Genomic DNA, 17,555 nt, shown 5'->3' with positions numbered 1-17,555 from the left:
TGATTGCATTAAAGTCTTGCATAGCGTAGCGGTCTATTCCGTTTCCTACCAACACGGGATCGCCGGGTCGAATCCCCATGTTACCTCTGGCTTGGTCGGGCGTCCCTACAGACACAATTGGCTGTACCTGCGGGTGGGAAGTTGGATGTGGGTATTTGTCCTGGTCGCTGCACTAGCACCTCCTCTGGTCAGTTGGGGTGCTCCCCCCGGATTGGCAGAGAGGGGGTGGAGCAGCGACCAGGACGGCTTAGGATAATTGGCCAGATACAACTAGGGAGAAAAAAAAAGTCTTGCATTTGATGGACGCTCACTTTCCCCCCCCCACCCCATCCGATATTCGGCGCGGAGACGACAAAACGGACAGCCATCAAATACGACTCGAGAATTATCGAGTTTTCCCTAATGCTTACAAATGCTCGGATAAGCCACCCAGTGACACAATGGAAAGAAAAAAAGTGTGCAGGCGGTTGTTTTCAATTGATGGGAGCAGTCTGAAATCCTTATGGAGCTCCTTTGTATCTTAGAACAAGAGCTGAGAGGATTAGCTTTATAGTTCTATTGCATTTGACATTAATCCTTGAGAAAACCCTGAGTCTAAGCAGCCCTGAGTTAGAACTCTGTGTGAGGGGCCATGTGTCTGTGTTAAGTCAGAGGATGCGGCGTGTAGTTATACATCATCTCTGTCTATTGTTCTTCGTGCAAACACTTCGCACATGTGCACCCCAAACACACACACATAATAAACACACACACACATTTATTTGTCTATACTTGTGAGGGCCCTCATTGACTATATTCATTCCCTGGCCTCTAACCTCAACCGTCAGAGCAACATGCCTAACCTTGAACCCTTAACTTAATCCTATCCTTAACCTAACCCTTAACCTAATCCTCCCCTCAACCCTAAACCCATGTCCTAACCCCAAAATAGGCCAAAATATCACTTGGCAAAAATGTCCTCACTCTTATGGTTGAAAACTGAAATAGAGCTGAACAAGCACACATGCACCACGTGCGTGCGCGCATGCATGCACATGCACACACACACACACACACACACACACACACACACACACACAGAGTGTGGTGTGAGTCAGCTCTGGCGAGCACACTACTCTCTCTGGGTTAAGTCATCCATCACACCCTGTGGAGCAGAAAGTCTCGCGGATCATGAGAGGATATGGAGGCAGAACACTTAAGGTCTGAAGCAGTATCGTTACACAAGCCATGTTGGGATAAACGCATTGCTCATTTCAGCTGGAGCGGCTTTCGGTTTAGATGCCATGACCTCCTACCACTTTATGGCGTTGTACAAAGTACATCCTGCAATTTACATCTCTGACGGGGGAGAATGCTGAACTACATTTCTTAGGATTGTTATTTTGACAGAAATATTTCAGTCATTTGAGCATTTAAAACACATTCCCTGCTTATCTAACACAACCTACGCTGTAAATATTCCTTGTCATCTGAATCATACGTTGTCTTTTTGTTATTGTTGTTGTTTCTTTTTTTCCGGCAAAGTGAAGCTATCCAAAGGAAACATACACTCTGCTTTTGTTTAAGCCCTGAAAAAACGAATTCGCCTATGAATAGACTCAGTAATAGATCTGGGAAACCCAAGCCGTGTTTTTAGGTGTGCCTGGCAGCCATGTACATCATCTTTTTTTTTTTAAGGTCTGGCACTTTTTCACTAAGGATCCCAGATTTCATTAACATTCCAGTGGGCTGCATAGTGCTTCCCTGTCTTCCCCTCCTTGGATGCAGAACACATGTTCAGATTTCACTGCTTGCTATGTCTGAAGTGTGCTGCAGTAGATACCCTGATGAACCCCACAAGACCACTACTCAAAAAAGTGAAACGTCTCCCTGGCTATACATATATTTGAACTTTAACTTGACATCTTTAACTTTCGTTTACAGTCATGTACGATTTGTGTGCCCGTCATTGTTCTTCACCTGGGACTGGAGTAGAGTGACTGGTTTCCAGTTGTGTCCGACCAGTAAGAGAGGTACTGTTGTCCTGTAGTTTTTCTGCTTGGCTGTCGGTCTGTGTTGAATCGTCGAGTTCAAATGGTTTCCTGCAAAGGACAAAATGTGTGCATTGTTTGATAACATTGCAATAAATGTAATACTTGCCATGTTTCATTCAAATTATCATCCATCCATCCATCATCCAAGCTACTTATCCTAACTGGGGTTGTGGGCTGCTGGAGCCTATCCCAGCATTCATTGGGCGGAAGGTGGGGAGACACCCTGGACAGGCCGCCAGGCCGTCACAGGGCCAACACTTTCACAGGGACATTTTAGTATGGCCGATTCACCTGACCTACATGTCTTTGGACTGTGGGAAGAAACCGGAGCACCCGGAGGAAACCCATGAAGACACGGGGAGAACACGCAAACTCCGCACAGAGGATGACCTGGGATGACCCCCAAGGTTGGACATCCCCGGGGTTCAAACCCACGACCTTCTTGCTGTGAGGTGACCGCGCTAACTGCTGCGCCACCATGTGCTCCTTTATTAATCCCCTTGGAGAAATTCAGTTACTGCAAATTAACTCATCATAGCTGTGATCAAATTATCAGAGGGCCCATAAAGCCGCCAGGATGCCCTTCTATGTACTGTGGACACAACCAAGATGAACATGTTTCTAAATAAAGCAGAACACAAACAACCATGTAACAGAAAGTGTAATTTAAACATAATCTTGCATTTGTATCTTTTTTTCTTTTTGTATTTGATGGCTTCACCATGTCATGGCACAACAGTTCTTTGCATGCTTTGTCTTTCACAACAAATTATCTAAACTGACAAAATAAAAACGACATCTCCAATGCACGAGGTCTCCTTGCCCATCATAAACATCTGTTCCCTTCCTGTTTAGAGAGAATGGCAGTGCGGCGGAGCCTGTCTCTGCAACCATAAAGCTGCAGACACGATGCCACAAATCAAAGACTCTCAGACGTCAAGCGAATGAGAAGCGTCAGCCTCCACCATCCCCTCGGCATTCGATCATTTACATAATTCTCCCATAATTCCTGGGGAGTGGAGTGGAGTTGAGAGCAGAAGGGGAGCCCGGGTTGCTGTGCTGGCGCTGGTGTGATAACTCCAAACACAGGCCTGGTGTCCAGGCTACAGTACAGGGATTAGACTTAGCTTTGGGCCATTGTTCCCAGCATGCTTTTATCTCCTCTCTTTCCAAGTGTAGTGTTCTGAAAGACTGTTAACCGAGCCACTAAATGGCTCTGGTCCTCAGAGCTCTGCTGTTAGTGCCAGTCATTCAAGAATACATTCAATCCCCAAATCCAATTCTGATGTGCCCAAGTGTACTGCCTGGGAGCGGTGCGCCAGAAAGACAACCACTTACCAAGTACCGCGCCACTTATAACTGAGACTGGGGCTGCAATCTCTCTATAAAAAAAAAGGTCGATCGTGAACACAGAGACTGAAAATCCCAAATTTAGCCAGTCGCCGACCTCGCTAACAGGGACTCCTAAAAAACAGTCGGCTCCCCCGGGCGGGGAAGCGACGCGGAGCCGTGGACGGGGCTTGTTAGACTCGTTTGTTCTGGTACAAAACAAACGCTTGCTTGTGTTTCCCCTCCACCGACGCTCCTTCCGACTATTTCCAGACGGGCGAACGGATTTCAGAGGAGTCTGACAGTGACGCACTTTTAGGTGTTTTAACTTTTATGTATGGTTTTAGCTTGAAATTACACTAGCTTGAAATTACGTTACGCCTTCCAACGCCAGTTTTACTTTGCAACTCAGTTCACACGTTTACGTCTCGAATACCGACGCATAAACACACCACCGGGCGGAAAAAATATAATAAAACTAAAATTAGACATAAAAAAATGGATTCCTTAGCCAAATCAAGCCGACATCGTCGAGTAGCAGAATAGCTGTCGGGAGCTGGAGTGAGATTGGTTGCGTTACCAACGAGCAAATTAAAAATGAACCAATCACATGACGACTTTGTCAACACGTGACTTTACAAAGCCGTAGCCTAGGCAACGGCTACGGCTGGTGTAATGTGACGGTTCACCTCCCGGTTCTGCCTTAAAAAAAAGCAATAAACGTCAGACTGGCACCTTTCAACAGTAATGTGCTCATAACGCTCAAAACTATATTACATTTTTTCATTGGGTAGATTAAAATGGAGGGGGGGTTGAACCCCACCAGACAAGCTGGTCTAGAGTTTTTGGTAAATGGAAGGGTGGTCTGTACATAAAAATACCTATCCTATTTTCAAGACAGCGGTTAAGCTGTTTTGTATGGGAGGACCGGGAAAAAATACACGCTCGATGCACTTTTATGTCTGCCCTCTTAGACGAGTACCCACAATAATTTTCATAAGTTGAAAATAACCACAGACTCCAGCTGATTCTGTTACCCCCCCCCTCCTTCCAAGAGCTCTCTTTAACTCATATGTCCCTGCCCTCAGTACCAATGACGCATCCCACCAAATTGCTGAGTCTGCCTATAATCCAGTGTTAATAGCCCGGCCTGCCACTGTGCTCCCCAGCTGAGCTGGCTGCCCCTTTGTTCTGGTTCTCCACCGACTCCCGAGTTCATCACCGAGCCTTTCCAGCTGATAGCACTGAGCCAGAGATGACCAGCTCAGCAGTCCTCGCCTAGCATCAGCCCCGATGATGAGAAGCAGGCGCTGCCAAGGACGGGACAGGCTTACACACATGCAGCAAGAGAAAACATTTGACTCTCATTAGTTCTCAAGAACACCCCCCCCCCCCAAAAAAAACCCCTTCGCTGTCTGGGGGAGAAGGGAGGAGGTGCGCCTGCTGAGTAAGGAAATACAAAACAAGGCCTGATAAGGGCAGGACACCAATAAACACACAGAGGCAAAACTGTCCAAACAGATAGGGAACAAAGACGGAGGTTTCTCATTTGACAGAGAGGGGTCAGGTCCATGCTGAGGTCAGCACTTTATAAGCGGGGCTCACACACAGATGCAAGAGCCATTAGCTTTCCTGTGCCGCCTCACATCAGCTTTGCTGATGAGATGCACCACCCTGCTCCGTTTTGGTGTCCTGACTTCAAAGGCCGGGTGTCAGAGGAGCACTTTGTTAATGTAATGTAATGTAATGTAATGTTAACCTGAAGTGCTCGATGGTTTGATTCACTCTTAGAAATGGCATAGGCAGGGTGAAAATGGGCCGTGTAGCTCTTTTCATTTCGTCATGTGCCAAAGAGTAATGTCCGTACAAGTCGGGGAGCCGTGGGGCGGTGGTGTGCGGAGTGTGTAAGTAGCCTTTGTTACCAAGAAAGCTATAAGAGCCACTCGAAGCATTAGGGGAGCAGTAAAAGTGGCACCACAACGTCAGGTCTTATTTATATGTTCAATAAAAGAGAGTGTAAACAGAGGTCTTAATAAAGTCAAGCTCTGGCCACAATCAGCTCCCTTTCTGCACCACTGTACACAAGGAGAGCTTGTGCCATTATTAGTGCCGCCATAAAGTTTGGGGGATTGGGTGTCCGTGGACCTGACAACCAGTTTCTGTGTGAGTGGATGTGTAGATTATATGTATGCATTTTGCATGTGTGCATGGGTGCGTGCATCTGTGAGTGAGTGTGTGTGCATGTGTGTGTGTGCTTATGACTGTGTGTGTATGTGTGTTTGAATGTGCATTTCTGCTTTTGTTTGTTTGTGTGTCCATGTGTACGTGTGTGTTTGCATGTGTGCATGTGTATGTGCATCTGTGAGTGTGTGTGCATGTGCTTATTTATGATTGTGTGTGTATGGGCATATGTGTTTTTGTTTGTTTGCATGTGTATGTATGTGTTTGCATGCATGTGTGCATATGTATGTGCATCTGTGAGTGTGTGTGTGTGTATATATTTGTGTTTGTGTGGTTATGAATGTGTGTATGTGCATGTGTTTTTCTTTCTATGTGTATGTGTGTGTTTGCAAGTGTGCATGTGTATGTGTATTTGTGAGCATGAGCGCATGTGCAGATGTGTATTTGTGCGTGTGCGTTCAAATGGTTGTATGTGTTTGTGCATGTGTTTTTGTTTGTATGTGTGTGTGCATGTGTATGTGCGTCTGTGAGAGCGTGTGCGTGTGTATATTTATGTTTGTGTGGTTATGATTGTGTGTGTGTGTGTGTGTGTGTGTGCATGTGCATGTGTTTTGTTTGTATGTGTATCGTGTCTGTGTGTGTTTGCATGTGTGTATGTGTATGTACATCTGTGAGTGCGTGTGTGTATATTTGTGTTTGTGTGGTTATGATTGTGTGTGTATGTGCATGTTTTTGTTTGTTTGTATGTTTATGTGTGTTTGCATGTGTGCATGTGCATTTGTGAGTACGTGTGCGTTCTTATGATTGTGTGTGTGTGTGTGTGTGTGTGTGTGCACATGTGTTTTTGTTTGTCTGAAATGGATTACAGAGTTAACAACGAATAAAGTTTTGACATCAGCATCCCTTAGAATGCCTTGTTAAGAATACAGTATAGTACAGTCAAGTCTGTACTGCCTATTCGTTAGTCTGTACTGCCTATTCGTTAGTCTGTACTGCCTATTTGGGAGTGTGTAAGTGTTGCAGCTGCCTTCTCATTTCCATGCATAGGATACAAACATGCAACACATCCACTTTAGCTCCGCAGCAAGACAGCATTGTTCTGCACCTCTGGAATTTATATGGGATAATTGCTTTTCTCATGGACTCAGAGCGACTGTGTAGCAACCCGTGTACCACCCGTGCTATTGTATCAGGATGAAATTCGGATATTTCGATACACCATTTGGTCATCTACATTAAAAAACACAACTTTACATTAACAGTTTAATGTGTTGAATCTCAGCTGGATTATTAAACATGTTGCTTTTGTATTTTCAAGCAGATACTGTGACATACACGGATATTGTGTAAAACTCCCTAGAGTTATCATGATAATGACCTTTCCCACGGCGTCTGGGTGGCATAGTGGTCTATTCTGGTACCTTCCATCACGGGGATCGCCGGTTCGAATCACCGTGTTCCCTCCGGCTTGGTCTACAGACACAATTGGCCGTGTCTGCGGGTGGGGAAGCCAGATGTGGGTATGTGTCCTGGTCGCTGCACTAGCGCATCCTCTGGTGGGTCGAGGCACCCGTTCAGGGAGGAGGGGGAACTGGGGGGAATAGCGTGATCCTCCCACGCACTACATCCCCCTGGCGAAACACCACACTGTCAGGCGAAAAGAAGTGGCTGGTGACTCCACATGTATCGGAGGAGGCATGTGGTAGTCTGCAGCCCTCCCCGGACCGGCTGAGGGGGTGGAGCAGCGACCGGGACGGCCCGGCAGAGTGGGCTAACGGGGCAAGTACCTTTGGGGAGAAAAATGGGGGGGGATTCAAATAAATAAATAAATAGATAAAATTTTCCACATCATGCAGCACTAGACACCAGCAGTCGGCTCAGAGACCAGCACTTCCATGGACCTCGGTCCACCGTGTAGCACTTGCTGCCAGCTGTCTAGAGGCAAATGCATCCCTCCATCATGTCCTGAGCTGTTGGATCCCAGGAATCAAAGGGACGACCCCCCCCCCCCCCGGTCCCCTTGCTTGTCTGCTGCTTAAAAAATCAAGGCCACAACCATTCTATGATATTTTCCATATGTCCTTATTGTCTGCTGTATCATATCACCCATCCTGGTCTCTCCCCTGTTGCTCCCAAACAAAGCAACAACTGCATGGTTTTATTAAACCCCAGAGCCCGTTGTTTTGGCACGCAGCAGCCTTTCACTCTCCCCGGCAGGCGACTGGGAAATAATGCATTCATAACAGCCTCTGCTCCCTCACCACAAATGGCATGGTGTGCTTTCCATCCGCGGGGCTGATGAGGGCATATCTCCCGCGGGGTGCCGAAACCCCCAGTGCGATGGGTCATGCAGCCTCCCCGGTGAACACTCAGGTAAAAGAGGTCAAGACAGGGCCTCCTATTCACTCTTATCCCAATGACTAGTGGCAAGGAGGCACACACAAAGACGGACTTCCCAAAGTCACTTTGACAGCATCTCTGCCTCCACTCTTAAAAAAAAAAAAGTGACTGATTAAAAATGAAGAACAACGCCTTTGGCAGCTTGAAGGAGAGTCTTTGACATGCAAAAAAGCCTTCGACAGTGCAAAAACAAGTGTGTGGGAGCTGGAGACGGATCCAGCATTGTTTGACAGAGGGAGGACAGCACGCTAAGTTACTGGTGAGACCTTGGAAAACAAATGAGCTCGAAATAAGAGCATATGGACTCAATCAACGGATAGCGATAAGTATGAACCGGGCTGAACCGAGAGCCAAATTGTCGACGAGATAACAGGAGGGATAAAGGGGAGAGCCCGGGTATTTCCCAGGTGCCATATGGAAGTGTGTTCTTGATACGGCGAATCTCATAAGATGATCACCACCCATCCTTTCTCTTGGATCAATGGCTCCTATCCACAGTCATTGTGAGAGGAGAGAGGGGGTGTCTTTTAATCAGCGAACAGCTTGGATTGAAGCCATACAAAGGCCAACAAAGTTTTTCATCTAACAGTTGTTCCTGACATCAAACGATGGGAAAAAAGTAGTGGAGTAGGTTCTTGGGGGTGGGGGGGGGGACAACAACATGATAGCTATTGTTCTTTTCAAAAGGCTGATTGATATGCACACCATGAACTCAACGTTTCCCCCACGAGAGTGGACAAATTGTGCTCCTTCAACCAGATTTTATGACTTTGAATCGAATGATGAATGATGCGTCGGCGAGGGGGCATTAATGATAGCATGTGTGCTATCTGGTTAAGGGCCCATCATACCAGGGGTCCCACTGCGGATGACGCCGCTGGTAAAACAATGAAGGTCGTCACCCTTCCTCATCGCACTCAAGTCTCATCTTCTTCAACCTACCCTCCAAATAATCCTTTCTTGCCATACGGCAGGAGATTGCAAGGCAAAGGTGAAAAGTGGCCGGTGATCTTGGCTTGCCTCCACGGTAAACACCTCATCCCAGGCAGGGGACACAATGTCAACAAGCCTGGACATCCATCATGGGGACATGCAAACCTGCTGGCGACTTCATGCTTATATGGACACGGGGTTTGGGGTCAGGTTGGGGGGGGGGGTCCCCTAACTGTCAAAATGTAGCAGTGTTTAGAGTCGTCCATCGAGGGTGATTTATTGGTTTAACATAATTTTTTAGGAGCGCAACAGCCTTCAGAATCCGGCTGTTAAACGTTGAGACGGTCAAAGTCCCAAGCTCCCTCTACTGGTGAATAGGTTTCATTGTGCTCTCTCGCCCCCCCCCCCCTCGCTCTCTCTCCCCTCCGTCCTCACCTTTCATACCAAACCCATTTGCTGTGACACTACCCTGATGTCAGCACATAATTATCGTACAGGAAATGGATGGTCCTTCCACAAAAATTTCCCTTGGCTCAGCAGGGGGCCCCCGGGGGCGGGGGGCGTCAATGCTATCTGAGAAACCGGTACCGTTATACCTCCGGTGAATGACACTGCCACGCCCCACCCCCGATGTGAAGGCCCAGCCTTATGCCTGGCTATGTGCCTGCGAGCCTGGCAACAAAGGTCAAAGTCTAGCAGCTTCTGGAGCAGTGCTGTATAAAAAGCCTGTTAATATGGTCCCCATGATGGATTTCATTTACAGGGCTTTAAAACTCTTTCTCTGTGTGTCATGGGAAGCACATGTCTGGCACACACTCAAAGTAACAAAAAAAAAAAAAAAAAAAAACCTCCACCAGTTCCACTAGAAAGAGAAATGGGGGGAGGTGGCTTCCATCATCTTGGGCTCCCATATTTGAATGTACAGTACACAGCTGCGCTGGTGGCGGCCACGCCATCGCTTGATTTGAGGCATAATCTTTGAAGGTCGGGGCTGTGAAATACAGCCCTGTCTTTGTGGTGGATCATCAAAACAGCGAAGAGTCATATGCTGTAGATGTTCAATGAAATCATGATGGTTTTTTTTTTTGGGGTTTTTTTTGTCGAATGAACTTTTCGAAGGACAAGCAAGTTTTTTAAAACTTGAAACCACCTTTTATCAGTAGGTGAAGCTGATATGGCCACGGTTCTGTCTGTAGAGACTTGATGAGCTGGTAGCTCCATTTCACTTAAAAATACATCACAGGCCTGTTTCTGGAACATACATCAGAGGGAGAGGCAGACAACACAACGGGCCGCAGAAAAGAAGTTCAGCAGTGCCAATTTGGAAGGAGTCCACCTAGATAGGAGGTGACCTTCCATGTTCCTGTTAACATGTCAGCCTAGTCATCCAAAATACATCCCTGCTCGCCCTTGATTTCCATCAAGGATAGGGAGACGAAATCTGGGCGGATGTTGTATGCCAGGTTGCATGATGGATTATCTGTGGCTAGGTATATTTTCCTATGTTTCAAATCTCAGTGGGGGACTCGGACTGCAGCAAGCATACACCTCAACATGGAACCTATTCAAGCTGAGAAATGTTCCCCTTTTTGTACTTGCAGTGTTTTATGTAAATCAGAGATTTGGATGAGGTCCCTTTCCATGGAAATCCTAGCCATTGAGAAATTCCATCCTAACTTTCTCCAGGGGTACGGCAGAGTGGGCCAAATGAGCCGTGAAGAGTCTCAACACCGTCAGCTTTTACTTTCCTATTAAAGGTCCTATATGAAAAATGTATTTTCATTCTTGCTACATATTTTAGCTGCGCTTAATTTACATCTAATGTTATGTTCGACAAATTCATAAAAACATTTCTTAGCTTTGTGTTCATGAAACTAAACACAATGCAAACAAAATGTTTTAGCTATGTCAGCATGCACTTACACCAGCAAAAATGTCCAATGAATTGATAGCGAGATGGAGAGGAGAAGAGGGATCTTCTACCATCAAACTGAAACTAGCCAACAACATATCCCAGCCCATCCGTTACTAACTATTAGTCAAATAAAGCTCCCTCCCCTCACAAAACCCAACCTAACCATTCAGTTCCATTCTGATATAACTCAAATCGTGGAGATTGCAGTGCTCCAAATGTCATTTCATGGGACCTTCAACATCTAGCATGGTCACCACCCATTGCATAGCTATTCATCTTACTATACTAAAGATTCAGTCCAATAATTTCAATTTAGTCAGACAAGTTTTATCGTTTTGGGATACTGGGAACTGTAACTGGGAGGAGACCCCAGGGTAGACACAGAACTCGCTGGAGGGACTACATGTCCAATCGGGCCTGGGAACGCCTTGGGATCCTCCAGGAGGAGCTGGATGACGATGCTGGGGAGGGGACGTCTGGAGTGCCCTACTTAGCTTACTGCCACCGTGATCTGACCCCGGAAAAGCAGCTGATGATGAGATCAGATCAGATGAAGTTTTATTGTGAAATATCAATGTTAAGAGTGTCATTTTTAATAGCTTCAGAAGTATTACTTGATATCTTATAACTGTTTTAGCGCCCCCTCACAGCCAATTCTCTGCAGGTTGAGGGGGCATGGCCCTGAGTCACATGACTCTTTATTGATCGCTAGCTAGCTAGCTTGCTAACTTGCGTGATGCTAAGCAATTATTTGAAAACTGAACGACCGACAGACTGATGATAACAATTCATTGACTGTCCAGACGATGTGATTTATTGCCAGAAGCAGATTGGTTTTCTGAAATGGTTTAACTGTGTTGATAACCAGGAGGATAGGTTCTCAAGGGTCATTTTAGTCATACATATTTTCTGATATTTTAGGTAACTTTACATCAGAACAACCTCTCGAAAAATATAAGGTTGGACAACGTGATCCTCGTTGGGCTGATGTCAAAGCTTTCTGTTGAGGCCCCTCCTTTGGCCCGACACTTGCTCTCCTGTCCTGCCTCCAGAGCTGGAATGCCCTCTGAAACCCTTCCAGATAAAAAGTTGATTATTTTTTTCTGTTTCATCATGCTGCATTTTGAATGCACACTCTGATGATGGGAATTAAAAAAACAAAAAACAAACTTGTTCTGTGATCTGGATAACAAGAGAGGACATTCAAATCAATAACTCCAGCAAAATGATTGCACTGCACCAGACTTCTGACAAAGACATGTTTACTGTGAGTTCAGCTCATTGGGACATCAGGCATTTTTTTTTAGAAGAACTCTGGCGAAATAAAGATACGGAGAGATAAAGAAAATAACACTACCTGAACTACCTTAAACATGGTGTAATATGAGAAATTTTGGTCAGGATTTTTTGTATATCCCAAATGAAGAACACTGATTATGTTTCCGCTAAGATTTTTCTCTGTATATTCAAAAGCTTTAACTTCCAACAAAAAAAGTAATTGGGGATATGAGAAAACATGTAAAAAAGGCTTCCTAGTGATGAAGTCATAGACGCTAGTCAAAAAGTGTAACCAAGCTACTTCCTTGACTAGCTCTGTCAAGTGCCTTCTACTTTGGAAAACTCCATGGATTGTCACCTTGTTGTGGTGGAGAAGCTGGCGTGGTCCTGAGATCCCAAGAGCAATGCCGCCTGGAGCTATGCTCCTGGCAGGGTCACCTGTGGCGGTAAGGTCAAGGGGAGGTTTCTGACAAAGATCAATCCAACCAAGACCTCAACGGTGGAACAGAGGATGATGGCTGACTTTAGGGAAGCATCACAATGGCTGGGAAGGTGGATGAAGGCTGCAGCAGAAATGGGCCCCCAGTTGTCTTGGACTCCATGCCACTGGATCCTGACCCAGATCTGTCAAGGACCGTGTGGTGGCTGTCTGTGCACCAGTCTCCCAACGTTAAATAAAGTCACGCATAGGCATCCTTCCCCTACCTTGGCAGCCTTCTCTCCTCAAAAGCTGACATCGACTCTGAGATCACCTATCGCCTGAGTTGTGACAGTGGCGCTTACGCCAGACTCAGGAAAAGAGTCTTTGAAGACCGAGACCTAAAGGCCCAAAAAAAACTCCGGGTCTACAGAGCTGTCGTTCTCCCAACCCCTGCTGTATGGAGCAGAGTCATGCACCACCTATACAGCAGGCACCTGAGAACCCTGGAACAATACCACCAAAGATCCTTATGAAAGATCCTGAGGATCAGCTGGGAGGACAGACGCACCAACATCAGCATTCTGGAAGAAGCCAACATGACAAGCATCACCTCCACAATACTGCAGCAATCAACTCCGATGAACAGGCCATGTCATCCGCATGTCCAACACACATCTCCCCAAACAGATCCTGTACTCCCGGCTGAAGGAAGGTGAGCGAGCTTGTTTCAAAGACAATATCAAGACCAGTCTGAAGAAATTCAACATCTCATTGAGAGCAACTGGGAACACATTTCACTGGATAGGCGCTCCTGGAAGAAATCCATGCAGGAAGGAGCTGCACGTCATGAAATGGAACTCCACTGTGCTGCAGAAAAAAAGCAACAGCGCCACAAGGAGAGAGAAAAATGCTCAACCACCACCACCAACCATCACCACTTTCCCCTGTCCACACTGCACTAAGGTATGCGGATCACGGATCGGCCTCTACAGCCATCTGAAGACCCACAAGTAGACAATCCAACAGAAAGGACAGTCATACTCACTTTGAGTGGCTGCCAATGATGAGGATGATGACTTTGGAAAAGAGATAATAAATTGTGGGTATTAATCACAAGATTGTTCAGAAATAGCAAAAAAAAATCTATATTTTTGAAACTTTCTAAGATATAATATTTTTCTTATAGTCTTGTTAGAACAGATTGAAACATTTAGAAAGAAAGTATACATTTAAACTCACAACCCTGAAGCTTTACATTCAAACAAACTTTTCCTTTTAATACTTCCAAATACTGGCTATTACGAGATGAGATTTATTACTTAATTATGTGCAATGTACATCTGTCAGCTTGCTATTACGTGCAGTATACAACAACTGAATATCTGTACCCTAAGCAATAACTGAACATGTGGAAATGCATTCTCAATGTACATCTGCTATATCTGTAGTTTTATTTTTAGTTTGTGTTTTTCTACCAATGCTCTTGATCCACCCTGCTCTTATATATAAGCATACATCTCTTGATTCAACTTCATTTTATAGACACCAAGTACTTTAGTTTAGTTTAGTTTGTGTATATTCTCTATAATTCTTACTTTATAGTCTTGTTATTGTGTATATTTTTGATATTGGGTGCAAGCTGTAATGACACTGTAATTTCCCAATAACGTGTCTATCAAGTCATCCATCCATCCATCCATCCATCCATCTATCCATCCATCCGTCTATCTATCTATCTATCTATCTATCTATCTATCTATCTATCTATCTATCTATCTATCTATCTATCTATCTATCTATCTATCTATCTATCTATCTATCTATCTATCTATCTATCTATCTATCTATCTATCTATCTATCTATCTATCTATCTATCTATCTATCTATCTATCTATCTATCTATCTATCTATCTATCTATCTATCTATCTATCTATCTATCTATCTGCTTATTTTAGTAGTTACTGTCAGTGAGAACTTCCCTGAGAAAGCTGTTACAGTACACCACGTTTTACATCTCCACCGTCAGATGTAAAGGTGGAAGACTGAGGCAGGCAGCCAGGTTCGAGGAGGAATCAGAGCTGTTGTAGCTAACAAGCAGATGGCAGACAAAGTTCGCTGAAGACCTTTGCCAACAGATTCAACAACACCAACGGCTCAAACTCGGGTTCAACCATGTATTTAAGTTTGGCGGCGGGGTAAGGTGCTGACACAACAACACTGGCGACTCTGTTTCAGTTTGAATGGAGCTCTGGGTTTTGTATGTAGCGCTCAAACAACGCTACATTTACCAGAAAAACCACACCGTATGGTCAACAAGTTTAAAGACTTAATATGCGACACCAAAGGTTGCACTGTAAAGCAGCACAAATGACCTGTATGGGTTTACACCTTGCTATGACAATGTACTAAAAAGCACAAATCTGGTGGAAAATGAGTTAGCCCATATAAACTTGACACTGAGTGTTGAAATCTGAGCCAAACTGGCTTTCTGTGCAGAAGAGAGAGTGACAAGACCCAGAGGAGGGCTGTGTTGAGTCGAACTCTGACCCGTCTGGGTGTGAAAGTCCAATGAGAACGCCCAGAGTGGAGTGTCGGGTTTCAGCTGGCCTGTTAAACTTTTTAGATGGGGGTCAAATGAGTCCAAAACAGCTCAGAAGAACGTGATGCAAAACATGGAGGGTGAAGCCACGCCAGCGCAGGCCAGCTATCCGCCCCCCCACCCAGCCCCCATCCGGTATAAATATCCCCACCGCAGAAGAGCAACTGGCTGGCTGGTCTGTCTCAATGCCCGGTGAGACACTGGCCCAGTCTCACTTGTCAATCTGTCAGGCCTGGATATCAAAATACTTCTGATGTGACATTGGTCACGTTGGGGACATGTCCATCAAGACGCCGCTCGCTGCAGGGAAGGTTCAACTCCGGACCAAAACTACATTCAAAGCTCCACTTTTATTTGCACGAGGGTTCATCGGCCCGGCTGCTCGTGGCGCTCCGGGCGGAGGGAGTCATTTTGGCTGAAGCAGCACAGCTGGCTAGTAAATAGCGCCTGACACCAAGTGTGTCAGTCATCGGAGGAAATCACTCACAAGTGATCCCCACTTAGGACAGGAACATGTGTAAAAAAAAAAAGACAAGGGGAATAAAAACAACAAGCAAACTCAAGGAAAGGCCCCATTAAAAATGCATGCAAACATGACATTGCATATGGAGCCGAGCTCTTCTTAGAGGCCTTGGATTTCTGACAGGGCATGGGCCCAGTCGAGAATAAATTAGAAGAAAAAAGGGGGAAAAAAAGAAAGGGAAAAAAAGTGAACAGTCTGGAGGCAGAGCGGAGGCTCATAAAGGGGAGCACTAATGATTTCCACTCATTTAACACAAAAGTCAGGTACCGCGCTGCGTTTCACAGCACTCGGCTACTTCGGCCCGTTTAGATTTAGCCCCGTCTCCGTCGTGGGTTTATTAGCACCTGTTCGCACACCTCTCCCGATGGGCATCTTTCCCAATCAGTCCAAATGACCTCCAACCAGGTAAACACTGTGCCGCTCTTGCCAGTCGCTCACACAGTCTCGACACACTTGAAGATGATGGCGGATGACGCGCCTCTGGCCGAATGGGACGGGACACATCAAGAACATCTCGTATCCAGCATAAGCCAGTGATGAATAAATGAATACCTCCACAGCCTTCAAATCCCTCTTTCTGACACATTCACTTGGGCTCGTAATTAATCCCCCCCCCCGAACCCACAGCGCAGCGTGACTGGCAGGGGTGTGCGTATGTGTACAGATGTGGAGACGCCTGTGGATGCCAACAGCGCTCATAGCTAAAGGCGGTGTGATGGTCCTTTGTTGCTGCTCACCTGAGGGAGCCCCTGATGAGTGTTGATCCCCCTCTGGGAGAGGGAGATCTCAGTGTCACATTGTCAGGTGCACACACACTCATAACAGATATGCACATATACATGTGCACGCACGCACACTTGCATGCACACACACACACACACACACACACACACACACACATGCACGCAGACTGTGACAACACATTTAAACACTGTCCCTGACGTCTCTGTCTCATGCTGAGGTATTAAAAGCTGTGCTTGATGCGCTCCTGAACTCTCCCCAATGGTGGACAAGTTGCTCCAGTTCAACCCAGCGATATACGTTTCCCCATGACTGGTCCGACGCTCGACTGTGACAGACACTTTATTGTTATTGGACTGAGCAGAAATCTCTCCTCGGAGACAAAACCCCTTGACTCAAACCGGGCTGGACACCATGCTCTAACCATTACATCTCATAACAGATGGGAGATTAGTCAGTCCATCAGTGTGACAGTCCTGCTTTTACAGAAGATGTTTCACTTGGGTACACCAGATGATGAAGAAGAAAAAGAAACTGAGGAAGAGGGGTCTGTCTTTGTAATCAGAACAGACACAAAAGAATAGAAATGGCACTCTCAGCATTGATAGCAACACAATTTCAAGGGTTAATACAAAAGAGCTTTTCACATAAAGTCATGTGAAAATTATTAATGGTCATAAAAAAAAGCACATGTCTTCGGGTCACAATGATACAGTCGATATTGAAGAGCCAAGAAAACGGCTGCGCTGATTTTACTTTTTGTGCAGCGAAGACATCATAGATAGATCTTTTTTCTTCTTCTATTGAATCGATGTTAGATAAAGCAGGAAAAACAGAAAAGGAGGAAAACACCCAATCCCCAAACTCTTACCTTCAGGAAACGTGGAGTGCGCATCCCCGCAGACGCATCCAGTCACCAGCAAACAATGGAGCGCTGTCAAAAACGCCAACTTGAGACTCCGGAGCCGGTTGCTCATGGTGCCCGGCGGAGGATGGATGGACAGGAAGGACAAGCCAAACTGTTTTCACTGCAGCAGCAGCAGCAGCAGCACCGCCACCATCATACAGCCACGGCTCAACAGCTGATGAGCGGCGGGACACGCGAACGACTTCCTGAAATATGACCGAGTATGAATGAGAGATCCCCCCCAATACCGCGGTTCCAGCTCAGCGCTCTTCCCCATCCACGGCGGTGTCCGG

The 17,555-nt window shown here is 45.9% G+C and overlaps 1 protein-coding gene across 1 annotated transcript in view; it reads right to left on the bottom strand.

Annotated features, from left to right (window-relative positions):
* The window catches only part of LOC130127543 (disintegrin and metalloproteinase domain-containing protein 12), a 101,185-nt gene extending 83,833 nt beyond the window's left edge, over window positions 1-17,352 (bottom strand). Inside the window, exons 1-2 of the mRNA XM_056297215.1 lie at window positions 17,227-17,352; window positions 1,960-2,081 (exon numbers count right to left, since the gene is read on the bottom strand). Of these exons, the coding sequence (XP_056153190.1) occupies window positions 1,960-2,081; window positions 17,227-17,332 (228 nt within the window). The 5' untranslated portion in view covers window positions 17,333-17,352. The remainder of the gene's footprint in view (window positions 1-1,959; window positions 2,082-17,226) is intronic.
* Between the last annotated feature and the right edge of the window lie 203 nt (window positions 17,353-17,555).

The sequence above is a fragment of the Lampris incognitus genome, chromosome 17 (genome assembly GCF_029633865.1).
Source record: "Lampris incognitus isolate fLamInc1 chromosome 17, fLamInc1.hap2, whole genome shotgun sequence".
Lineage (NCBI taxonomy): Eukaryota > Metazoa > Chordata > Actinopteri > Lampriformes > Lampridae > Lampris > Lampris incognitus.
This window is presented reverse-complemented; position numbering and strand designations above follow the sequence as displayed.